We start from the raw sequence: 24,390 nt of genomic DNA, 5'->3' as shown, positions 1-24,390 counted from the left end.
GGTTGCCCCCAGACCTCCTCTGTAAAATAGGGAAACAGCGAAACTCACCTAGGATGGGAGAAAATTCGAGAATGAGAGTGAGCATTCAGTGCAATGCCTGAGTGGTCGCAGCTACAGCACCACCAGCAGCAGCAGCCACAGCTGTTGTTCTTCTAACCTGTGATGCGATGAGTCAGACGGTCCCTTTGAATTGGGTTAGGGTGGGGCAGAGGAGGCGAGGAAGGAAATTTATCAAGAAAGGAAGGTATCCACTGAGTGGAGTACAGAAGGAACTGGCCGATGAAGAAGGGCCTCAAGTCCTTTCAGGCTCTTTGTTCTGGGTCTTACCTCTTGCCTCTTCTCCATTAAGTAGACCTTGTTCCATGGAGCTTGCCTCTTTCTTTTTATAAACACCTGCTCTAATGAACTAGTCTTACAGGTTTATTTGTACTAACACGTGACTGTTGGGGTTTTGCTCATTTGTATAAAGGGAAACGCTTTCAGTTACAGCAATGAATACCATCAAGTGGGGGGGGGTGTGGAGGCTGAGGGCCTTCTCAGTAATTCAGAAAGCTCACTGCTTATTCCATCCAGAAAACCAACAGGTAATTTATAGCTCAGCTGCAGCAGTGGGGGACAGGGTGGGGTTGGGTGGGGTAGGCAGGCAGGCCATCTTGGTTTGGTTAAACTTGCTGAGCAAATTCTGAACCCTCCCTCCTCTTCCCAGAAGCAAGAAATAGGTGGGTGGAAGTAAGAAAGTAGGAGCGTGGTGGGAGGAGAGGAGGACAAGGGGGGCTAGACAGAAGAGAGGTTCACAGAGCAGGAAGGGATGACTCCCTCCAAACGCACTTCTCGGGGAAAAGAGCACTGCTGGGGGGAGTGCAGAATTCTGTTTCTAAATAGCATGACTCCCAAGGCAATGGGAAGTAAGGGAGTCTGGTCTTCCAGCTCTCTGGGGTACCCTCAGACTCGATCCATGGGCCCTCCCACCCCATGAGACATGGCAGGTCATGGCTGGCATTTTGAGAGGAGCTCATCTCATGGGCAGTAACCTACAGCCAACCTGGATACTGCTGAGCAGCTCCATCCTTGCAGTCTGGGCCCAAAGTCAGGACTGGACCAGACTGTGATAGGGAGTGGGAGGGGCTGGGTGGAGAATTCAGGTTACCAGAGCAGGTCAGCACAAAGATTGTGGATAGGACTGGTGGAGTGGGCCATCTGCCCTTCCTACAGCCCGCCCTGTCCAGCATGCTTCAGGGCAGCGTGACGCCAGTGTGTGCAGGGCCAGCAGCCCCTAGGGAAGGGGCTCCAAAATATAAGAAACAGAGATGGGCCAGAGTCAGTCCTGGAACACAAACACCAGTATATTTTATGTGCACGAATGTGAAAAGAAAGAGACAATGAGACCAATGAAGACAGAGCAGGCAATGGGCGCACAAACCAGTCATGTGTCCTTCGGAAGAGCTGCCATAACTGGGGGACAGTCCCACCCATAAAAGGCCCTTTTGCAGAGCAGGGACCTGCAGGTCCTCCAGGCCTGGGGTGGCCTCGGAGTAGAAGCTGCTTTCCTCGCTTGAGCCATAACTCCCCCAGGCCTGGTCCTCCCAATTTTCTGCATCCCCTTGACGATGTCTGCATAGCCCAGAGTTTCATAAATACAGGTTCTCATGACCTCATCCACTCAATGGCTGCCTCCCCAGGAGACCCATGCAGAAGGCGAGGGACCAGGACAAAAGGACTTTGCGGGCACCCCCTAGGTATTATTGCTGTGAATAAGCATAGGCCGTTGTGACTCACTGGCACATCCGAGGGAACACGGCACAAGGGACAGGATGCCTAGCAGATGTTGGAAGCGATTCAACCATGCAGGGCAGCACATGGCGACCTGTGCCTCAGAGACACTGCCATGGCCAGTGGGGAGAGGCCCAGGACATCAGAGGTTCATGAACAGTGAGTAGATTCTCTCCTGCTTTGCAGGGCTGGATTACTCCAAACTTTTGAGTCCTTGGGCACTAATGGATTGGGGCCCTGAAGATACCCAAAAAAAGCAAGAGTTGAGGTCTGGGTGACCTCTGGTGAGCTCTGAACCTGCAGATCCCATGGTTAAGCTCCAGGTCATCACCTGGAGTGAAAGTGAGAGAACAGGAGCCTTGGGGCAGCTGGATGAAGCAGAAGCATAATGCTCTGCATGCTGCCAGGCAGGCAGGTTTACTTGGGGACCTTTCGCACTTGGGAGTTTATAGGGCCCGGAGAGATGGTACCAGGGAGCATGGACAGGGCAACCTTCTGGAGCAGACAGACCCAGAGGGCCATCCAAGGACTGGCTCTGGGAGAGAATCACAGAGGCCTTGGGCTGGGAGACATCAACAAGCTGACCACCAGATTTCTGTCATGAAGGAAAGAACAAAAGGTGAGTGGTGTGGCCAAAGGGTCCACTAGGGGGCTTGGAGGGGTCAGGGTTGGGGGTCCAGGAGACCGAGATAACATGGAGCAAGGGGAAAAGACCAAGGAGACGACTACAGGGCAGAACGACTACAGGGCCGTCGTAGCAGATGACCACGGAACGGGGACCAGGCAATACTCTTCCTATGGAATCCCTTCCACCTATAGATGGAAAGCAATTGGCCCCCACTGGAAGGCTGAGTCCCTGGGAGCCCCAAAGCCCTGGAATTGGAGCCACATAAAATCAAAGGGAGAGTTAATCCCTGCAGAATGTAGGTCGTGCCTGGACTTGAGGAGCCTGCCCAGGACAGAGAGACTGGGGATCACCCTTTATCCTGTCCTGGATGGGTCACTGCAGAACTCAACCCTGCCAAAGGCAGAGTCTCTCAGCCTTTCTCCCAAACCAAGACACCACTTCTGCCCACCCCCAGCACCCCCACCCTGGCTTGCACCCTGGCTGGTACTATCTGCACAGTATACTTGGAGTAGTACAGCAAGAAGAGGAAGTTCTCTCCACAGGTGGTATTACCACTTTTAATGTTCTATAAAAAGGGAAAGGCTAGTTTCTACCTAAGAGTCCTAGGGTGGTCAAAAAGAGACCACGTACTGCCAGATAGGTTGCATTTGATGGAGCCCTCCCCTGGGGGAGGCAGCAGAGCTGGAAATGGGCTGGAGTTAGGATCTCACCTGTCCACTGCCAGCAATGGACCTGTCAGTGGGGAAGGTGGGGCAACTGAGATGACAATGCCCGTGAGCATGGCAGGCTTAATACTGTTTAAGGAGCAAACTCAGTGTGTTCGTCTTTCTGGGAGGGGGAAGGAGAGGATAGACCTGAGGAGGTTTTGCTGCAGGGCTGGGGCTATGGCAGAACCAGAACTAACTCATTCCCGCTGAGGATGCTTTGAGGACCCTCCAAAAGCCAAAGTGTTAGTCCATCAGTCATGTCTGACTTTTTGCGACCCCACGAACTATAGCCTGCCAGGTTCATTTGTCCATGGAATTCTCCAGGCAAAGATACTGGAGTGGGTTGCCATTGCCAAAGCTGAAAAGCCCTCTTTTTCTCCCTCACTCAGTCTCCATGACTCTTCAGCACTGGATACCTGCTCCTCCACCCTCTGGAAAGCTGGACTGTCCCGAACTGGTTTGAAAATAAACCAGCCGGGTGCCTTTACTGCCCACCTCCCCCTCCCCCTTCAACTGATTTGTCTCTCGGTCCCCACTGTGGATCTGTGGGGCCCATCTTAGCCTGACTGTGCGTTGGGGGTATTATTCGGTTTTTAGCCACTGTCCCCCAGATAAGGGGGTGGGGAGCCATAACAAGGAACTTCCCGGGGATCAGGCCAGTGGCAACAGGGGAGGGCAGGCTGCAAGAGGGTGGGACGGGTCTGCTCAGGGTTCTATCTCTGGCAGCTGTTGTGTTGGCTAGGGAGATGGGGGTGGGGACAGCTGGGGTGGTTGACTTGGATACAGGGGGCTGCTAGTGGTAAAGGCTCTGAAAATAAGAGATAAGGGGGAAACGCCACCGAACACACAGGGATTGAAACCTCCCAAAGCCTAAGGTTGGTGGGAATCCAGCACCAGGGGGGAGCCCCAGAAGGCCAAGGGAGCAGCGTGGGGCCCTGGGGGAGGGGAGAGGAGCCAAGGGAAGGCCTCCCAGCCCTTGCAGACCAGCACTCCTGCCCAGCAGCCTCCTAGCTGCCCAGTCTGTTCTTAGGCTGCAGCTCAACAGGCCTTGGGGGGAGGTATTGGTTGCAAGCAAGCACCTGAATATTGCCTAATGGAACCAGCCGAAGCCCAACTAAACTAGGTGAGAGGGAGGGAGCCAGCGGCGGCTGCAGCCGCCCACAGCCCCTGCAGGCCTTGCCTCCCACCTTCTGTCCCCTTCTTAGACTACCTTAGCCAGGACAGGGCCTGCTGCTTCCAAGGTCACCCACATAGTCCAGTCTCTGCATAGCCACAGGCCTCCCGCCTCCAGCCCCTGAGCTGGGCTGAGATCCACGCACTCCACCCCAAGTTCCTTTGTCGCCCCCAACACCTGACCACGCCTCCAACCCCGCCCACAGCGGAGGGTCCTGGGGTGCTCCGTGTGCCCCCCATGGGGCGGGGCTTGTGCTGTACAGAGGGGGCAACCCCACCAGCTTGGTACCCGTGTCCACAGGGTCCATGAGAGCCCCCGGGGGCCCCCATCCCAGCAGCTCCCCGCCCCCGCCCCCAACTCAGTCAGTCTTGACGTGGCCATTGGCCAGGGCCAGGGCGCCGCTGGGCTCCCCGGGCTCGGCGTCCTTGTCGAAGCGGAGGCGGAGGGTGTTGCGGATGATGAACTGCTCCACGATGAGGGCCCCGCAGAACCAGGGCACGGCGTACTCCAGGGTGATGAGGCCCATGAAGTCAAAGTCGAACTGGGAGTAGTCCCAGGGGCAGGCGTTGAACTGGCGCAGGATGAAGCCGGTGGTGAACTCCCACAGGTATGTCCAGAGCGTGTAGATGAGGCAGCGCACCAGCAGCGGGCAGCGGCCGCGCAGGCGCAGGTACATGCGCTCCACGATGAGGATGGACGTGCCGTAGATGAAGAGCGCCCACACGCTCGTGACCCCCGGGAACTTCCAGTTAAAGTTCACCACGAACTCCCAGGCCGCCGTGAACATCACCTCGCAGAAGTAGCCGTGGATGGCGTACAGGTACCAGCGGGACAGCGCCGTCAGGGGCTCGGCGGAAGCCATGGTGCCGACGGGGGCCGGCTGGCCGCTGGGGACCAAAGGACACACAGGTGAGGCAGGCGCGGAGGGACTGCCACCGCCCGGCCCGGGGGTCTGCCGAGGCCAGGCCGGAGGCGATTTCAAGCCTGCTTCTGCCCCTCTCTTTAGTCAGCCATCATATTCCTAAGCCTATCCCATGTTCCTTACTTCGGTTCATATTCCTTCCCTGAGCCAGGGAGGCAGGAGAAGTAAGAGAATACAAACAGCCCCGACTGGCTTCCTCTGAGCCAACTCTACGCAAGTGCTACTTAGAGGGAGGTGGCCAGCACACTCCCCATCATAACTTCTTAGGATTTATTCGTGGTCAGTGAAATAGTCAGCTATCCTGGCCCAGAATCACCCCCATTTCCAATCTACTTGCTGATCTTTTGCCACTGGGGTTCCCATCTCTTCCTCCACTTCTCAAACATCTCCACATCACTCATGTTTCTGAGATCAAGGATCCAGTAACATTTGCGTGTGTATGTGAACGTATGAAAGTTACCACTTTACTTTGTGTTAAGTGTACACTCAATGGTATTAAGTTCGGTCTCATTGTTGTGCTACCATCACCACCAGTCAGCTCCAAAACATTTCCCCCATTCCAAACTGAAACTGCACACTCATTAAACACTGACTTCCATCCCCTCCCCAGACCATGGCAACCACTGTTTTACTTTGTCTTTATGAATTTGACTTCTATAGGTATCTTATAATTTAAATGGAATCATACAATATTTGTCCTATTGTGACTGGCTTATTTCACCAAGCATAACATTTTCATGGTTCATCCATGTTGTGGCATGTGTCAGAATTTTCTTCCCTTTTTAAGGCTAAATAATATTCTATGCTGATCTATCTAGATATATCATATTTTGTTTATCAATTCATCCATTAATGGGTGTTTTTGGTTACTGTGAATAATGCTGCTCTGAACTGTGCTTAGTCACTCAGTCGTGTCTGGCTCTTTGCAACCCGGTGAATTGCAACCTGCCAGGCTCATCTGTCCATGGGGATTCTCCAGACAAGAATCCTGGCGTGGGTTGCCATGCCCTCCCCCAGGAGATCTTCCCAACTCAGAGGTAGAACCCAGATCTCCGGCATTGCAGGCTGAGCCACCAGGGAAGACGGCTGCTCTGAACATGGGTGTACAAATATGTATTCCAGTCTCTGGTTTCAATTCTTTTGGGTACATACCCAGAAGTAGACTTGCTGGATCATATGGCAATTTTATTTTCATTTTCTGTTTTCCACAGCAGCTATACTATATTACATACCCACCAGCAATGCACAAGAGTTCCAATTTCTCCATATCCCTGCCAGCACTTGCTATTTTCTGGTTTTGTGATGATGGCTGTTCTAATGAGTGTGAAGTGGTGGCTCGTTGTGGTCTCATTTGTCTTTAACTGCTCCGTTAAGTGGGGTTTTGATGTTTAGTTTGTTGAAAGGAAACCAGTGGGCTGACAGAGGAGAGAGTCCTCCCTTGTACTTCTTATTCCCTTCCGTTCCTCTCTTTTAAACCCCACTGATCTTCAAGGCCCCATCACATTTCCCCAGAGACTGGCCTGGCCCTGCACTGGAGACTGTGTGGACCATTCATTTGGTCCTTTATTCAGTGCTACCCCAATTTACTATTTTGAGGCACATGCCCTCTTGATCCCACCAGCCTGTGTACTCCTCAAGGGCAGCAACTACCTCCCAGTCCTCTGTCCTGAAGCCTTGGCACAGACCTCCCCCGAACAGGCATCTCTAAATGACATGTAGTTTATATGGAGGGTGGGATGAGAGAGTTCATGGTTAAATCGAGAATGGGAAGATAAAGCAGGAGAACATGAACGACAGCTCTGCCAGCTGCCAGTAGACTCTAGGCTGACACCTCTGGCAGTCCTCTCTCTGAAGTGGTAGAGGGGACAGACGTGAACAAGATGACATCTGTAGGGACTTCCCTGGTGGTCCAGTGGCTAAGTTTCTGTGCTCCCAATGCAGGGGGCCTGGCATCTAAGACTCTCCAGGATCTCACTCCAATCTACTTTTTCAGCCTAATTCTCACATTTCCAGCTCTCCCTGTCTTACCACCATCTGGTTTATTGTTTTATGTGTGTTTATCTCCTTGCCCGCACAAATACAAACCCAGCTTACAGGTTACCTCCGGTACAAAATCTTTTGCATTCTCCCAACCACAAATCCTTTCTTCCTCCTCTGAATATCCACAGCAAGTACTTTGTCTCTCTTTGGTACAGATGATCTTGTTTCACTATGTTGATAATTTTCAATCTCCAGCCAAACATCTTTCCTGTGTTCTATACCTATTTATCCTATTCCTTTCTGAACACCTCCACCCAAGTGTCCTATGGGCACCTCATATTCCTTTCCTCAATCAAAGTCATTATCTTCTCTCCAAAAGTCTGTTTTCCTCCTATGACCCCCATCTTGATTAACGGTACCACCACGAACCCAGTTAGCAGACAGAGGTCCTTCTTGCTTCTTCTGCCACATCGCCCCTTTAACCTGAACTCCCTGAAATTAAGGGCTTTGTCTGATTCAGCACTGCATCCCCAGATGCCAAGAATAGTGCCTCGAACACAGTAAACACTCAATTCAAGAATGAAGACATTTTTATCACTCAGCAAGTGCTACATAACAAATCATCCCCAAACTCGGTGGCTTAAATAAACTCTCATTTATTATTACACTCACATGCCTGTGGAATGGCAGATCTTGGCTGGCCTCAGTCACGAGACTGTGAGTCATCTGCGGGCTCTGTCTGTCCTATGCTTGGACGGGATGGCTCTGCTCCGCTTGCCTCTCGCCCCTTCCCTGGGCCCAGAAGACGAGCCTCATCAAGTTCTTCTCATGGCAAGGGCAGAGGCCCAAGAGCAAGCAACCCAACTGCACCAGTGCTTTTCAATACTGGTTAAATGTTCAAGTCACGCCCACTAACATCTTATTGGTCCAAGCAAGTCACATGGCAAAGCCACCAAGTCAGCCATTAACTCCTATCCATTCTACCTCATTTTTAAATATCTTTGAAATCCATCTCCTCCTCCTCTTTCCTCTTTCTCATTCCTGCTCTAGTTCAAGCCTCATCATCTCTCACCTGGATGACTCCAATAGTCTCTTAGTCTCCCAGACTTGCCTCGCTCCTTTCAATTCACCCATCACACTGTGAAAGAGTGTATAAAAACAACAGTCTTTCTAAAATACAAACCCAATGTTTCTCTCCACTTAAAGCCTAGGCTCAACTCCTAGGCATGACTGGCAAAGCCCTTCGTGATCCACTTCTGCTTTGGAGCCTCTCCTCCTGATCCCTCCATTGCTGACTTTGTTACCTGGGGTGCCCTTCCCAACTGCTGCTGCTGCACAATGCACCCCTACCCCTGCCACCCGTCCAGCCCATGGCCCGAGAAGTCATAATCCTTCTTCAAGATCCACCTCCTCCTTTGTGAATATTTTCGTAAACACTTGCAGCTCCGGAGCTGTCCACTGCCCTGTCTACCTCTGCACCCCACTTGCTTCTGTGACGACAGCTAGCACTCGGCTTTGCTACAATCTGTTTGAAGGCCAGCACTAGTAGCTGCTTGATGAATGTTTGTTTAATACAATATTAAGAGAAAAAAGGCAGAATTCAAAACAGGATACTTAGTACAATTTTGATTTTGCAAAGGCATGCAGTGTGTGTTAGTCACTCAGTCGTGTCCGACTCTTTGCGACCCCATAGACTGTAGCCTGCCAGGTTCCTCTGTTCATGGAATTCTCCAGGAAAGAATACTGGAGTGGGTAACCATTCCTGTCTCCAGGGGATCTTCCCGACCCAGGGATTAAACTCATGTCTCTCGCATCTTGTGCATTGGCAAGTAGATTCTTTACCACTGAGCCACCTGGGAAGCCCCAGTTTCCTTACATGGGAGAATAATGAGGAACTTGCTCCAAGGGTTACAGGGCCAATGGATGAGCCAAGAGAAGTCCACTACTAAGGATATAGCAAATGCTCAAAAAAAGGTGGCTTTCATTTCTGGCACAGAGCCAGGCTTCTGATCGGCTTCTCCCTCCTACCTGTGGCAGAGTCTTTCTGCCCCTGTCCTTGCTAGCAGCCGGGCAGCCTTCCATACCAAGCAAGTCAGGTCTTCGCCTCCACCCAGAGCCCCAATCCAGGCAGCCAAGCTACTCATGAAAATAAAGTCTCACCATAGCCCACAGAAGGACAGAAACCCAGCTGAGGAGGGTCAACGGGAGCTGGAAGCTCCTGTGTGGCTGAGCAGGTTTGATGAGTGGGGAGGGGTCCCAGAACCAGCCGTGTGAGGGCCAGGCTTTAAAAGAATATGAGTGAAAAGGCCAGCATTCCGGGCACAGTTCCTCAAGCTCTGATTTTATCCTGAACTCCTAACAGGTTCTAAGCTCTGCTCAGAGCAGAGCGGGGCAGTGAAACTAGTGAGGAGTGAGGAGGGGTCCATGGTCTGAGGGGGGTGGACAGAGGTGGCCTGGAGACCACTCTGCCTCCCGCCTGACTCAGGGTCCCCTGAACTCAGGTTTCTCCACCTGACCAGCACTTGTACCCCTGGCCCCTCTGTCCCACAGGACTCCAAGGAAGGGTCTTCTTCAGAAGTGTCCTTCAGCAGCCTCATGTAACTGGTGGAGACATCACTCAGCTCAGTCCCCATCTTGATGCTGATTTTAAAACCCTGCTCTCATTGCCTCTTGGTCTCATCTTTTGTGGCGGCCAAGAATGGCTTCCTGGCCAGTTACACATCAGAGGCTCCAGCCCCCACCTCGACCCTGGAGCAGGTGACGTGGAAGAGATGGACCCCCCCAAACCCTAGAGAGCAGAAGCAAGATTAGAGGAGTAGCTGTCACAGGGCAAGAGGATGGTGGCACAGAGAGAACAGGGAGAGCCCAAGACCTGGATTCCATTTTTAGACTCTTCTGAGCCTGGAAGAACACAGGTAGGGGGTGGGGGTGAGGGGTGGGGGGAAGCATACCTAGGAGAAGTCAGGCCGAGTCTGAGAGGTTGTGCCAAGACTGGTCCACGGAAGATGAATGGGGAAAACTGGAAGTCCTGGCTGGGGCCAGAAGGCACGGCTGAGGACAGGGACAGGGATGTGAGAAAGTGTCGTCAGCCGGGATGGCAGCTCACACTGTGATGGGACAGATGCTAAAATTAGAGGCGGCCAGTGGCCGGGGTGGATTTTCAGAACTCCACTCCCCAAACCCATTTCTAATCATCACAGGAGCTGTGCTTAAACTTTGAGCTAGCACAGGCTCTCCCTCCCTCTGCTAGGCCCAACAGCCCCCCATCCCTGCCTGGCCTCCCTCCGCCTGAACCCTTTGCCCCAGGCCCTTCTAGTACCTCTCCTGTTCTGCCCCGGGGATCAGAGCCCCAGTCAGACTGGCATCAAGAGGAACCAGCAGCTCACGAGACGTTGCTCCTTTCTCCTGCTGACAAACATAACCATCCTGAGGACCGTGACAGAAAGATGGGACAGCCCGGCAAAGAAAACTCAGGGTGGAGTAGAGAGGAGAGCGTGGGCAAGACTGAGGGCAGAGAAAACAATCTGGAGAGCAGTGGATGGTTTCACGAGCAGGATTTGGGGGAACAGTACACAAGTACAAGAGCCCTCGTGTATGATGAAAGAATCTGGGCACAAGGAGTTCCCGCAAAGGACCAGAGCTTAAGAGACTCCTAAGGACAGGGCGCCGCCCCTCCCAGGAAACAGGTGGGAGCCAGGGGGAAGGCCGGCTTTCTGAGCCTGGCTCCCTAGGAGAATCTCACCCGCTATTCTCAGAACCTGCTGAGCTGTTCCTTAGGTGGCAGAGAGCAGAGCAAGTAGCTGAGAGAAGTGAAGAGAATACCATAAAAGTCCAAGATGGTCTGGAGGCAAAACCAGATGGGGTGACTGCTCCTGGTTTTGCCCAAAACTCCCATCTTGTTCCTGGAAGCTAAGCTGCTACAACACAGAGACTCTGGGAGTTTTCATCCAGAGGAGCATCTTGCTAGAAAACTGGGAGTCCCCTTCCATGCAGACACGCTGGGCAGGCCTTCCTCTTTCACTTCATTTACTTCCCAAATTTCACTCCCCATCCCCAGGCAACAAAGCAACTAGAGTTAATTAATACCACTGCCCCAGGGAGAAGCACAAGCCTTCCGGGGGCCCCTGAGGGCAAGGGATTTGGGGCATGGCTTGAGCGACCCCGAGTCTAGTCTCCTGGTAGGGGAGTGGAGTCAATGAACGGTGGGCGGGTGCCCTGACAGCTGGGCGCCAGATGCAAGTTCTCAAGCAGTCCTGAGCTTCCCCTGTGGTCATCAGGTTGAATGAGAGGAAAACTGTGGTGGGGAGGGCCTTCAGGGCCAGAAGGGAAGCAAGTGGGGGAAAATACCTGTGGTCACTGGCTGCTCAGAACGCTGTACAGTCCCACTATCTCTTGCTGTGGGTGTCCCCCAGGAAAGCTCCCAGGGATGGTCTGTCTGCCACTTCCCAAGTCACAATAATAATCAGGCACTCTTCACAGTACTTTCCATGTGTTAACTCAGATAATCTTCAAACCCATTTCACAGATGGGGAATTTGAGGCAGAGAAAGGCTGCAAAATTAGCCCAAGTTCCGACTTGGCTAAGTACAGCCTTGTACAGCTGTACAAGGCAGCTGTCCGCTGGGACTCAAACCCAGCTCCAGAGCCTTCCCTCCTGATCAGCGCGCCTCACTGCCCTTAAACCTGACTGCAGGCTCCTCTAAGGGCACTACATTTTCTGAGTTTCTGCTTATGGCAGGCTGAGATGGTATATGGAGAGACAACAGGAAAGCAAGGACAGGAGCTTCTAGGTAGATCATCAGTGAAGCTCAGGTCTGGTGTCAGAGCTGCTGAAGGCTCTCAGCCTCTCCTGAGAGGCCAGGTTCTATTCTGAAGCTGCGTTCTGGCAGGAACTACGTGAAGGTCCTCCTGGGTCATAGCTGACCCTCCCAGGACCATCACAGCAACACGTGCCACTCAAAGACCTCTCACCAGGACATATATTACCCAGAGCTTCCCTGACTGCCAGCCTGCCCCAGTGCTGCCGGGAATCTTAGATGCCCCAGCCCTGCCATGGCAGTGCCAGCCAAGAGCAGTGGAGGCTGCCCAGAGAAGCCTTGTGCCTGGAGCAGCAGCAGCCAAAGTATCAGAAGCAACCGATCCACGCAGGATGGCCGGCAGGGGAGGATTCAGATGCGCTTAGATGCTAAGCAAATCCCAGCTGGCAGGTGCATGGGGGCAAGTGGGCCTGGGGCATAGAGTCAGGTTGGCACAGAGGCTCAGGCAGCAATGGACAGCCTGCGGGTGGTGCCTGCAGGCTGCAGGACCCCCCACTTCCCAGACCTCCCGAGGCTGCCTGTCTGTTGTTATTCATATCTCAGCTCATCCATTACCCCTCAGAGGATTCTCTGATCTCTGATGCAAAGCAGCCTCCCCATCACTCACATCATGCCATTTTAGTCACAGCACTTTCAGTTTCTGATATTTTGCTACTTGTTCAGTCACAGCACTTTCAGTTTCTGACATTTTGCTACTTGTTCACTGTCTGTCTCTCCCAGTTAGAATGAGCCTGGGTAATCAGTGCCTAGAACAGTGAGCAGCAGTGAAATCCACTGATACCTGTGAATGAATGGGTTGATGATGAATGAATGGGCCCAAACAGGTTCAGGTCCTTAAACTGATAGGAGCAGGTATAAATAGCTAACCAGCTCAGCCTTTCTCTTCAACTCTTTCTTGGGAAATATAGCCTTTAAAATTTTTTTATTTCTAGCATTTTAAAGTCATTTTCCCAATTACAAAAATGACATGTGCTCACAGTTGAAATGTAAACATGACAGAAAGGAATGACGTAGAAAGCAGAAGTCCCCCATCTTCCCACAAGTTAGAGAAAATCACTTTTAAAGGTATGGTGTGTACACATCCAGATTTAATTTCATTTTAATATAAACAAGTTAATGCATCATAGAAAGAAAAGGCATTCATAATTCCAGCAGCTAGCAGCCATTATCATTTCCCCTCTGCAGTCTTTTCTCTTGTGTTTATTTTACAAGTTACCATAATGTACCTATCCTGTAACCTGACACTTCACTCATGACATCATAATCATTATTTCAAGTTGTTATATTTCCCATGTCCTCCTCATTATAATGGCTGCATAATATTCCACCAAGTGGGAAACTATAATTTACTTCAACAAAGGGAGAACAACTGTTTTCCATATCCACTGTGACAATGACACCACAAGAAACATCTCTTTTATGCCCGTAACAGGAAAATTCAGCCCTTGTCTTTGCTGGGACTATTTCCTAATGAAAGAGTTCTCAACAATTCCAGAAGTGGGATCACTGGACGAAAGGGTACAACCATTTTGTTTTTGTTTTTGGCCACTCCGTATGGCATATGGGATCTTAGTTCCCCAACCAGGGATCAAACCCATGCCCCCTGTAGTGGAAGCATGGAGTCTTAACCACTGAACTGCCAGGGAAGTCCAGGGCACAGCTATTTTAAGGCTGAGGATTTAGGTTGTTCTGGGGAATTCTGTGTAATGCAGGGAATAGATCTCTGTCTGAGTGGCCGTGTTTCCCACAGTGGCCTCCATGACCATCCATCCACCCCAAACCCCCTCCCATGGTCCAGGCTTGCTCACACCACCTTGGCTATAAATCAATACAGTAACACATGTCCTGAAAGACTGTCTAGTCACGAACTGATTTTGTAAGCCTTGGCTGACTGAAAAGTAAATTCTAGCCTTGAGTGTTAAACTGTCAACTAGCAGTGGAGTCAAGAGTTACCTAAAGCTGAGAAGTGCCCAGTTGCCCTTGCCCCTCTCCTAAGTAGAATCTAAGGGCTCCGCACTCCCATGGACCAGTCCAACACCTCCTAGAAGCCTATCCAGTCAGCAGTGCAAAAGCACCAGCCCTCCCTGACCTGCCTTCCCGGGGAGCTCTAAACCTGCTGGCTCTGAATCCCTCAGTGGGGCTGACTGCCCTGTTCAGGCAGATGAGCCTTCAGGCTGGACAGCCTCTGGGTAAAGCAGCCAATTGTCATTTTTTAAAGTGTCCTCAAGGAAAAGCCAGAGGCTGAGGCTGGAAAAAAAGGCTGTGTGAGGACAGAGGAGACTCCGCAGCCAGAGGGCCCTCGCCCTAGAGCCGCTCCTCTGGACTGAGGAGGAGACGTGGCTGAGACACTTGGAAGCAGTGGAGGACTTGCTTCTCTTGACGACATTCATGGCAGCCAAGACGCCACAAATCCCTCCCCATCCAGTGGCCCAGATGCCCTACCCAAGCCACAAGATCCACTCCTGGCTTCTGGGCAGAGTCTGGAAGCCTAGGTAAGATCCAGTTCCCACTGCACAGAGGTGAAGCCCAGGGCCCAACGCATCCATGAGCCTACAGATGCGAACAAGAATTGGGGAAGTTGCCGTCTCCTTGGGGCTGGGTGTCTCCCATCACTCAGCTCAACTGGCTCTGGCCTGGTTTTTAGAAGCCATGTAGCTGTAAGACGGCTCTGGCATGTGACACGGCCTGAAACTGCTGGAAAACGCCCTCTCATTCCAAAACATAACCCTGTGACAGGCCCTCGGATGGGAAGCAGGCTCAGAAGTGGAATCTCCAGACGTGTGCTTGTGCCGCTGAGGCAGGAAGGGCCAGTGATTCCCCTGGGAGCCAGTAACATACTCACTTATCACACCCTTGAGTGCGCAGCTCTGAACAGACATCAGGATCACTGGCCACGAGTGTCCCGGGTTAACCTTTGTCCCGGTGCCTGGCTGGGCCGCAGTGCCACTCTCAACAGTGTGAGCAAGCATTAGCCCCAGGGCTCAGCTGATCCTTGGCTACTGGGCCGGTGGCTTCCATTTATCCCTGGAATTAAAGAGGAGGAGTTCATCAGCTTAAACTGCCCCAGATCTGAGCTACCGGTCAGAGCGGCGACCTCAAGGCAGACATGACAACTCCAGGCACTGGCTCAGCACCAGACACGCATCACACCCAGGCCACGGGGCCCTCTCCTGGAGCCGGCCACCTCCTCCCGGCCATCCTGCTCACCCAGGTCTGGTTAATCCGGTGATGAGAACCAGGCAAGGATCCCAGGCGACTCCTGCGGGGGCTAGGACGCAGCGCTTCTTGCGCCATGAGTGAATGTGTGCACATTTGTAAATCCGAGTGGTGATATAATTTTAGAATCCAGTTCCCTTCTCAATTGAGCTTCAAATTACACTCTCACCTTCACCCTGTAGTGGGTACATCTGTTCTCAAGGGCAGTCAAGAACCTCACAGGAGACAGACAACATAGGACATTTGTTTTTAGCATTTGGGGAGCCAAGCACAATTACACCTGGAAAAACAAGCACACCAACACAATGTGCGCCAAAGCCCCATCCCCGCAACCCCACTCAATCAAATTTAATTCATTCTATTATTTTTTTTTATTATTGTCAGACTGTTCCTATTAACATCAGTGACTGACTACAAGCTGATGTAAATCTGACTTTATGACATCCCTTGCCACATATATATTTTTAATTTAGCCCTAAGACTTGACCATTTGGTAGAGATTTCAACATTTCTTTTTGTTTCCTAAAGGAAATCAACCCTGAATATTCATTGGAAGAACTGATGCTGAAGTTGAAGCTCCAATACTTTGGCCGTGTGATGCCAAGAGCTGACTCACTGGAAAAGACCCTGATGCTGGGAGAGAGTGAGGGCAGCAGGAGAAGGGGAAAGCAGAGGATGAGATGGTTGGATGGCGTCATCAACTCAATGGACATGAGCTTGAACAAACTCTGGGAGATAGTCAGGGAAGGGACAGGGAAGCCTGGTGTGCTGCAGTCCATGGGGTCACAAAGAGTCAGACACGACTGAGCAACTGAACAACATTTTTGTTCTAATATGAAAGTGCTGAAGCTTCCACTGAAAATCCCTGGGACACTGCCCCTTCTGCATGAGCCCAAGGACAGCCCAGTCCTACAGAAGGAGGGACCAGCTGCTCAGAAACCGAGAACAGTGTGTGACCGGGGGGAGCTGTCACCATACCCAGGGGACATCAAGCAGGGTGAGCCATAGAGGCATCACCTGAGCTGCTTGCTACCCATGGCCACCCTCCTCCTTCCCTCTACCTGCCAGGCTCTCTGAGCAGGGGTGACTTGGGCCTTTGCTTCCAAAGCTGACAACCTGCAAGGCAGCAGGGGAGCCAAGAGAAGTGAAAGGGCAGGACTTGAGGAACTGAAATTCATTGTGTGCGCATGTACTTTGGGGTAGGAAAGCTGTGCACCGCCGGCTCTCTCCCGGGAGCCTCTGGATGAAGGACAGAGTGGGTGAGGGGCTGTGGGTTGCTATGCTGTCCTGGCCTCAGCCCCTCCCCATCTCCTCCACAAACAGGAGCCCACCCTCCCTTCTCCCAGCCTGCCAGACCGTGGGCAGGGGTCACCCTGGCACGTACCTGTCATCGGCATATCCAGCACACCCTCCACCCCCAGCATCACCAATGCCTGGGGAGTTTGATTCCCCTTCACAGGCACTTCCCCTTCTCTGGGCCCTAAGCAGGCCTCCTTAATAGCACAAGTCAAACCCAAACAGAAACAGAAACCAAAGCCCACATCCTGGCAGCACAGCCTGCCTGCAGTCAGCCCTGGGAGCCCCTCACTGGCTGCGGGGCCGCCCCAGCAGATGAGGTGCAGCAGTCAAAACGGGGTCCATCTGGGGCTCCTCCTCAGGTTGGAGCCCCCCTCCTTCCTCATCTGCAGGCTGTCCCTCTAGGGAGCCAGGGGGAGGTGGGGGTGCTGGATAAGGACTTGATGGGGTCCCACCTCTGCCTCCAAGTGTACCAGCTGTTCCCAGACTCCTCCGACACTCCCTGGCCCCTTCAACTGGGTCCCAGGGTATAGAGGGCATGCTCCCTTGTGGACAGCATGACCTGAACCAGAAGTTTCTGGAAGAGAGGAATGGGCGAAGAGCCGTTAGACAACTAACATGGGGGTAGAACTTACACTTTTTCAAGTGTATCATCTCTCATGATTCTCCCCAACCTCCTGCAGGGAAGGCAGGAATTAGTCTACCTCCCACCCTGTCCCCAACCCTCCTGCATTTTAAAGATGAAAACACGGAGTTTTAGGACATTAAGCGATTAGGCCAAATCCACACACTTGATTCAAGCCCTGGTCCTAGGGCTCCAGAGTCACCCCTCTCTCCACACGGCATTCCTTCCAGTTGCTTCCCATCCCAGTTTCATTCTCAAGGCCCATGTCCGCACATGCTCATCCTTCGTTGAGTGTAATCTACTTAGTCCGTTCCGTAAGCCGCTTACTCGAAAACATACTGCTGAGTCTGTCCGTCTAGCTTCTTCTTCAACACAACCAGATGCCCCAGAAGCTTGAAGGAGACCACGTTCAAGTTCAAGCCCTAACTGCCCTCCTCCACAGCCCATCACACCCACGCCTCCTTTGAGATCCTGCCCCTCTTCATTCTTGTGTGACATCCTCCCACAGTCCCCCAGTTATTCCATCACTGATGTTCCTACAGGGCATTGAACATCTTCCCATTGAAACATATGGTCCCATCTTAAAACGATTCAGTGTCTGTTTCCCCCTTTATATGGTGAATCCCTTGAAACCATGGAACTTCTGTTGGATGGAGGGACAGGCAAGGTAGAGAAGGCTCCAGCTAAATTACTGGGTGATTGCAACATCCAGTGTTACTAATCAAACATAATGATGCCTGAAAGTGTTAAGTCACTCAGTCATTGTCTGACTCTTTGTGACCCCATGGACTGTATGTACCCCACCAGGCTCCTCTGTCCATGGAATTCTCCAGGCAAGAATACTGGAGTGGGTAGCCATTCCCTTCTCCAGGGAATGAAGAATCCCTTTCCAGGGTTGGAATCCCTTTCCAACCTAGGGATTGAACCGAGTCTCCTGCATTGCAAGCAGATTCTTTACCATCTGAACCACCAGGGAAGCCCCGTATCTTCTCTAATTTTTAGGCCACCATCACAGAAGGGTTCTTTCCCACAAAGCACGTAAATATTGGTTTACAATGGCCAGGGCTGTCTCTGCAGAGGAAAGAAAGAAGGGTGCTTGCTATCCTTTCTCCTACCTCCAAAAGCCATCACCCAGCCTAAGGTGAGGAGAGATGGGGTGAGTGCCTGGGGTCTGGACAATACAGAAGACATGAGAAGAGAGATGGGGCTAGAACAGAGCATCCTAGGCATCCTGGGAGACACTGAAGGCTCTCACGTGGGCAAGAGGCCAAGCTCAGGTTCAAGTCAGAGAATACCAACGCCTATTCTGTTATTTCTACAATGTGCTGGCACTCTCAAAAGGCGCATCCAGTTTTCATATACGTAGGATTCATCTCCCAAAGAGGTTTAACCAGCAGCTGCTGGCAGGAAATTCCCACCGCAATGCTCTCTCTCCTCCCCTGTAACTATTTAGGGTAAGCTGGGCTTGCAGGATTGAATCTCTGCTTCTCTGACTAGAACCTCAAAATCCAATATACCCTCCCCCCTAACCCTTCTCCATGGCTCGGAACCTAAGACTGAAACCAGAAAGCAGCAGGCAAACACTATGCCTTTTTCTCTTCTATTCTCTTCCACAGATTCCCCCAACCAGGTGCACATAAAGTAAAGAGAAGATGCCCCAGAGACTCACTGGGGTGTGCTCTGGTTATGCAAATCCTCCCCAGTTCTTCCCTTTTGCTTTTATTTGTCCTGTAGTAAGACCAACCCTGAACGCAAGTGGATTTGCCAACTTCCCAAACCAAGGTGTGAACCCCAGGGTGGGGTGGGGTGGGGGGGGCAGGGAGGCTGAGTGTGGTCAGCTCCCTCTGGGGAGCAAGGAGCCCCAAGCCCTGGGGCCTGACCGGCATGCGGAAGAAAGGGTGGAGATAGGGGATAGGTTCCCCACTCCACCTGGCCATGTTCTTCCACTCCATTCCCCTCACCCTGGGCTTGGAATGTGGGTTTCCCTGCCTGTTGGACATCTCACCGCCCCGCCCCGCCCCCTCCCCCCCGCCCTGACCCCGGGTCTTCTGCCTCACCTGCAGACCACCCTGTCCTGATAACCTCCTCTTCTTCCTTCCTCCTCCCCACTCTCCAGCCCACTCTCCCCAACTCCCCGCTTCCCTCCTACCCCCGGAACCAACCCTGAAGGCCTGCCCACATCCCCCTACACCTTAGAGGGTGGTCTCTGACCCTGCGCTCCTTGCCTTCCCTCCCATCCCACCCCCTGGCCCTGGGTGGCTGCTGCTCGCGGTCTGAAAGGCTGGACAGCTGCTGGGCTCTCTAATTAGCTGCCTGGCCGCCGTCCCAGAGCGAGGCGTGTGTTACTGTACAGAGCCGGCTCCCCTCCCCTCGGCCAATAATCCCTTATGCAGATCCCACCGGGCAGCAGCTGAGGGGCCCTGGGATCCTCATCACGTGACCCCAGCCAGGTTCCTGCTGCCAGCTGGACAGGAAGAGACGACAGTGGCCTCACGGCCGCCCCCACACACTGAGCAGGAATTCATCTATCTGGTTTCTCCCTATTACTGCTCACATCCTTAGGAGGTCCCACAGGTAAATCCACCGCACCTTACCTTTGCAGCAATGGAGACCCTGACCCTTCGTCGCCTTCCCAGGGAAGGCAGAAAGAAACCCAGGGCGAGGACAAGTCTGGACGTTGTCAACAGCGTGACACCCAATGCCCTACTTTTCACAGCCTTCTGCAGCCAAGCCACCCCCGGAGATTTCTAAACAACAGGGGACTGGGTCCAGGAAGTCCTGTGGAGGCTGGTTTCTTCATCTGAGGTGTCATATTCCAGAAGTCAACAAATATTGACCAAGCACCTGCTGAAGGCCAGGCACTACACCCACTGTGAACAAGGCGAGGTTCCTGCCCCCTTGATGCTCGCAGCTCTATGGGGAGACAGACAATAAGGAAGCCAGCCGGCACATGCTGTAATGTCTGATATCAGGCCACGAAGAAGGGGAAAGGCCTGGTAGGGGGCAGAAAGAAACTAGATGCTGGAGGACGAGTCTTAAACTTCTCTAAGGAGCTAGCATTGGGCATAGGTCAGAAAGATGCAGAGAAGCTTTGCAAAGAGTGTCGGGAAAAGCATTCCAGGCAGAGGGAACAGAAGTGCAAAGATCCTGAGGCAGAAACAAGCTAAACAAGCTTTGTGTAATTAGGGGTCTGACATTCCCTGCCCCCAGAGTCCTCTGGTGATCCCTACAGGGTCTACTAGGTCAGGGCATAGTGCTCAGGTGCCAAGTAAATACAGCCAGCCCACTGAAGACTCTTTCTGTGGTCAGGGGCTGGAAATTGTGAAACCTTCAGCTGTTGTTGGCAATTGTATTGAACAATGAAGGGAAGATAAAATCCTTTGACTGATGGCCTAGAATTTCCACCTGCTTCTGATCAAAAGAATTTAAGTAACTTTACCAAACCCTCTCTAGTCCGGGTGTTTCACCTTAACGAGAAAGTAGATATTCCTTTTTTCTCCAGCTAGTTTGTTAGATTTTCTGTCACTTGTGATCAAGAAAATTCTGACCAGCACAGGTAGTTTTTCCGTCATCTGGAACATACCTAGCTGGCATGAGAATTACATACCTGAGCACCACCTACCCATCTCTGTTGCTGTGAAAACCAGTGGCTTTGCCCCCTGCAAACTGTAAGGGGGCAGAACTGTGGAATAAGAAGGTCAGATGCCCAGCACAGTCAGTGAATCTCAGCAGGATGGCTATAGCTCTGGGGGTTCCAAATTGCCCTTCTGGTCACTGATTTTTGTCATTGCCCCTTGACTCACTTGGCCTTTGCCAACAGCACACTCAACTATCTTCTCCAAACAGGACATGTGAAAACTAGTAGCCTTGAGATGCAGCCCAAGCCAAGAATATGAAGTACTCAGAGATGAATTTTCTGATAACTGCACAACTGCACTAGCCAGTCTGATAGCTACACATAGCTATTTAAAATTTAACTTTAATTAACTAAAAATGAATAGAATTTAAAAATCCAGTTCCTTAGTCACTGGAGCCACATTTCAAGTGCGCAGAGCTACATGTGGCAAGTGTCCACCATATTGGACAGTGCAGAGGTAGAACGTTTCCATCATCACAGAGAGTTCCCCTGGACATTGCTCTCGGAATTATCAAGGGTGACCAAAAGGCTGGCAAACATACAGACCTAAGGCTGAGCTTCATTCCTTGTTCTTGGAAATCTTTGTGTTCTGAACAGACACCCTACTCTCCTCTCCCACAGGCTCAGGCCTAGTCAACCACGGCTGCCATTGTGAGATGGGGGAGAATGAACCCTTGTTCCAAGAGAGTCACTGTCTACTGTCTGAAGAGTGACTTTTATCCAAGAGGCCAGGAGAGGGCCCTGGCCATTGGTGAATGAGACCCGTCCCTGTGTGTTTGGCTGTAACTCAGCATAGGGGCTGCTTCCTGGAGTGTTTAAAAAAAAAAAAAAAAAAAAAAAACTCCAAACCATTTATTGAGCACCCTCTACATGCTGGGCAGGTGTCACACAGGTCGTCTCATGGGTCCCCTCCATAAGCCCATGACATGGATTGACTCAGGAGGCAAGGGAGGCTCAGAGGCTTAATGACAGCTGGAAAATGGGAGGACCGAGGTTTTCATCAGCACTTCCCCTCCCATCACTCATGAGAGATGCAGATGTGTGGACAGGAGTCAGGGCACTTAATTCTCCTATGGCAACAGCCCACCTACAGCTGCCCCTTCATTCTTACAGTAAACAATCTCATATGACCTGCCCCTTCCAGCCTACTCAGGCCCACCCAGGAGCTTGGGAGTGATGCCTTCCATGGATCTGCCCACGAAGGCCCAGTTATTGAAAGACACCTCAGAACACATTAGAACCAAAGGAAGGTCATGGTACAGAAGATAAACCCTGGAAGGGGGTAGGGGTTAGAACACAGACATGTGACATTGCTCCTGGGCAAAGAGGAGAAGGGTGTGATCAAATTTTTGGTTTTGGAAAGCCATCTGGACCATGGGTTCCTTATCTTTGCATCCTCATGTCCTGGATAAAACTTGACATACAGTAGGATCTCAAAATCCAAGTACTGAATGGGAGAAAAGGCAGGGGGCAGGTCCCCCAAGAGTGAGAGGCTTGGCCAAGAGGATCCTGAAGGCCAGGTGCACTAGGGGCGAGGACTGAATGAGTTGTTCAGGAGGAGCTGTGATGGTTGCTGTTTGCTCCATACATGACCTGATCTGATCATCCCTTTAGGTAACGGCCCAGAGGACAGGCCAGCATACCCGAGGCTGGGCACTGACTGCAGCCAGGCGCTTCCACTGTGGGCCTTAAGTCCTGAAACCCTGGTCCCTCTGGACCAGCTTCTCCCAGACAGCTCCATCCACTGTGAAAGTACCAAGCTTTGCAACACGTTCAGATATGGCTCCAAACAGCACTTAGGCAAGAGTAATTAAAGGGAATGTTATCTCAGCCAGGCTCTCATTAGCCACATAATTAGACTGCTGAAAATAATTAACATTCCTTTTGACAAAGGAAGCAGAGGACCCATTACATTCATTAGGACAGCCTCAAACCAGCCTGAGGAAGGCCCAGAAGAGGACTCATCCCCTCCCAGGCCTGCACAAGACAGAGTCAGCATCCAGGATCCCAGACCAGGTGGCAAGTCCTGCCCTCGGCCAGGCTCCTGGGTGAGCAGAGAGAGATGGCAATGGATGCCTTCGTGTACGTATTACAGATAATAATAAGACTCACACAGCTCACTGAAGAAGATTTGAAGGAAATGTATCACTGTATCAAGATGGCAGACCAGGGTCAACTGTGTACCTCCCCCAAGGCCCTTGAAAGTGACACAAAAGACATTTTCTAAGAAGAATAAATCCATCACAGCAAAAAACAAGAGGGAATTCTATCCTTGAAGATGGAAGTAAATGATAATAAACTGATAGAGAAACCACAACCCCCACAAATAAAACCATGAAAAATAATAATAACTGACATTCATACAGCACATATATTGAACCCTCACAAAAATCCTTTGAGACAGAGACTATTATTTTCCTCACTTTACCAATAAGACCCAGAGTTCCATACCTTTCCCAAGGTCATAGTGCTAGTAAGTGCCGGTGCTAGGATTTGAACCCCGGCAGTGTGGCTAAGGATTCTACATTTGGGGGAATGGCTCTGGAGGCTCCAGTTTGGAGCAAGCAGATTAGGGGTCCAGGAGAGGCCCTGAGTGGTTGGTCATGGGATCTGGAGCAGCCAGGCAAGCAGCCCCTGGCCCACGTCTCCACCCAGCTGTCCCTCCACCAGGGACATTAGGGCATTGAGGCAAAGGGATACCTAGACAGCTCCTGCATCCTGGCTTGAGAGCATGTAATCGGGATTCATGTAGAGGTGACCGAAAAACCTCAAAATACAGAGAGAGAAACACAACCAAGACTCACCAAACATTTGACAAAAACCAAAACAGCCAAAGAAGCACCAAATTAGAGAATACAAGTTCTAGCTAGAAAACAAAATTAGTAAAGTCAACAGAATGAAACGTTTGTCAAAATATGATTAATAGCCTCTGAGGGACCTGAAGGGCTCCTGAGTCCATGAACCCAAATGAGCCACTGCCAGAAGAATGTCAAAGATCTCAGAAATGAAGGAACCACACTACGGTTAACTGGTTATCTCTGGATGAAAGAACAGAGTGACTTCATTAAAAATTTTCTTTGTATAGCTCTATTTTTCTAAACGTCTTATACCACACATGTATCACTTGTAGAATCAGAAAAGTTTTTTTTTTTTTTTAAATGCCTGGTATGAGGTAGGTGTTCAGTAAGGTGTAGATCCTGCCACCTACAGCAACCCTTGGCCCCATCCAGGCTGGTACATAACTCACCATCCCACAGTCACTCCATCCATACTCTCATCTCTGGGCCTTTGTGCACACCATTCCCCTTCTGGAGTGCCCTTATTTCTGTTTATCCAGATTTACCTGTCCTTCAATGCCCACTCAGAGATGACCCTTGTTAACGAAAGGTCCCTGCATCAATCTTACCTAAACCACTTTGATCCCTCTCCCCCCAAATTCCTAAGAGCCTCTAATTCTCCAGGGTCACAGGATAACTCTTGTTGAGTTGTCCTGTGGGGTCACAGTACTAAAGACTTACATGTTCTTTACCTTTCAGTGACCAAGTCTTGTCTCCCCAACTCAATGGTAGGCTTCTTAAAGGCATCGAACGAGTGAGCTTTCTTTTTATACCCTACCGTG

At 51.4% G+C, this 24,390-nt stretch overlaps 1 protein-coding gene across 1 annotated transcript; it reads right to left on the bottom strand.

Annotated features, from left to right (window-relative positions):
• Positions 1 to 1,322: 1,322 nt before the first annotated feature.
• On the bottom strand, positions 1,323 to 24,390 carry TMEM229B (transmembrane protein 229B). The gene is made up of 3 exons (XM_043920543.1): positions 24,290 to 24,390; positions 14,832 to 15,021; positions 1,323 to 5,159 (listed from the first exon to the last, which is right to left on the bottom strand). The coding sequence occupies exons 2-3, from the start codon at positions 14,964 to 14,966 to the stop codon at positions 4,638 to 4,640; spliced, it is 657 nt and encodes a 218-aa protein (XP_043776478.1). The 5' UTR covers positions 14,967 to 15,021; positions 24,290 to 24,390; the 3' UTR covers positions 1,323 to 4,637.

The sequence above is a fragment of the Cervus elaphus genome, chromosome 12 (genome assembly GCF_910594005.1).
Source record: "Cervus elaphus chromosome 12, mCerEla1.1, whole genome shotgun sequence".
NCBI lineage: Eukaryota > Metazoa > Chordata > Mammalia > Artiodactyla > Cervidae > Cervus > Cervus elaphus.
This window is presented reverse-complemented; position numbering and strand designations above follow the sequence as displayed.

What these genes read in the sequence shown, in the direction of transcription:
- TMEM229B (XM_043920543.1), bottom strand. Translation starts at nt 14,966, where the DNA reads ATGCTTGCTCACACTGTTGAGAGTGGCACTGCGGCCCAGCCAGGCACC. An exon ending in AGGGTGTGATAAGTGAGTAT is followed by an intron (nt 5,160 to 14,831) that starts GTTACTGGCTCC and finishes CCCAGCGGCCAG; the next exon opens with CCGGCCCCCGTCGGCACCAT.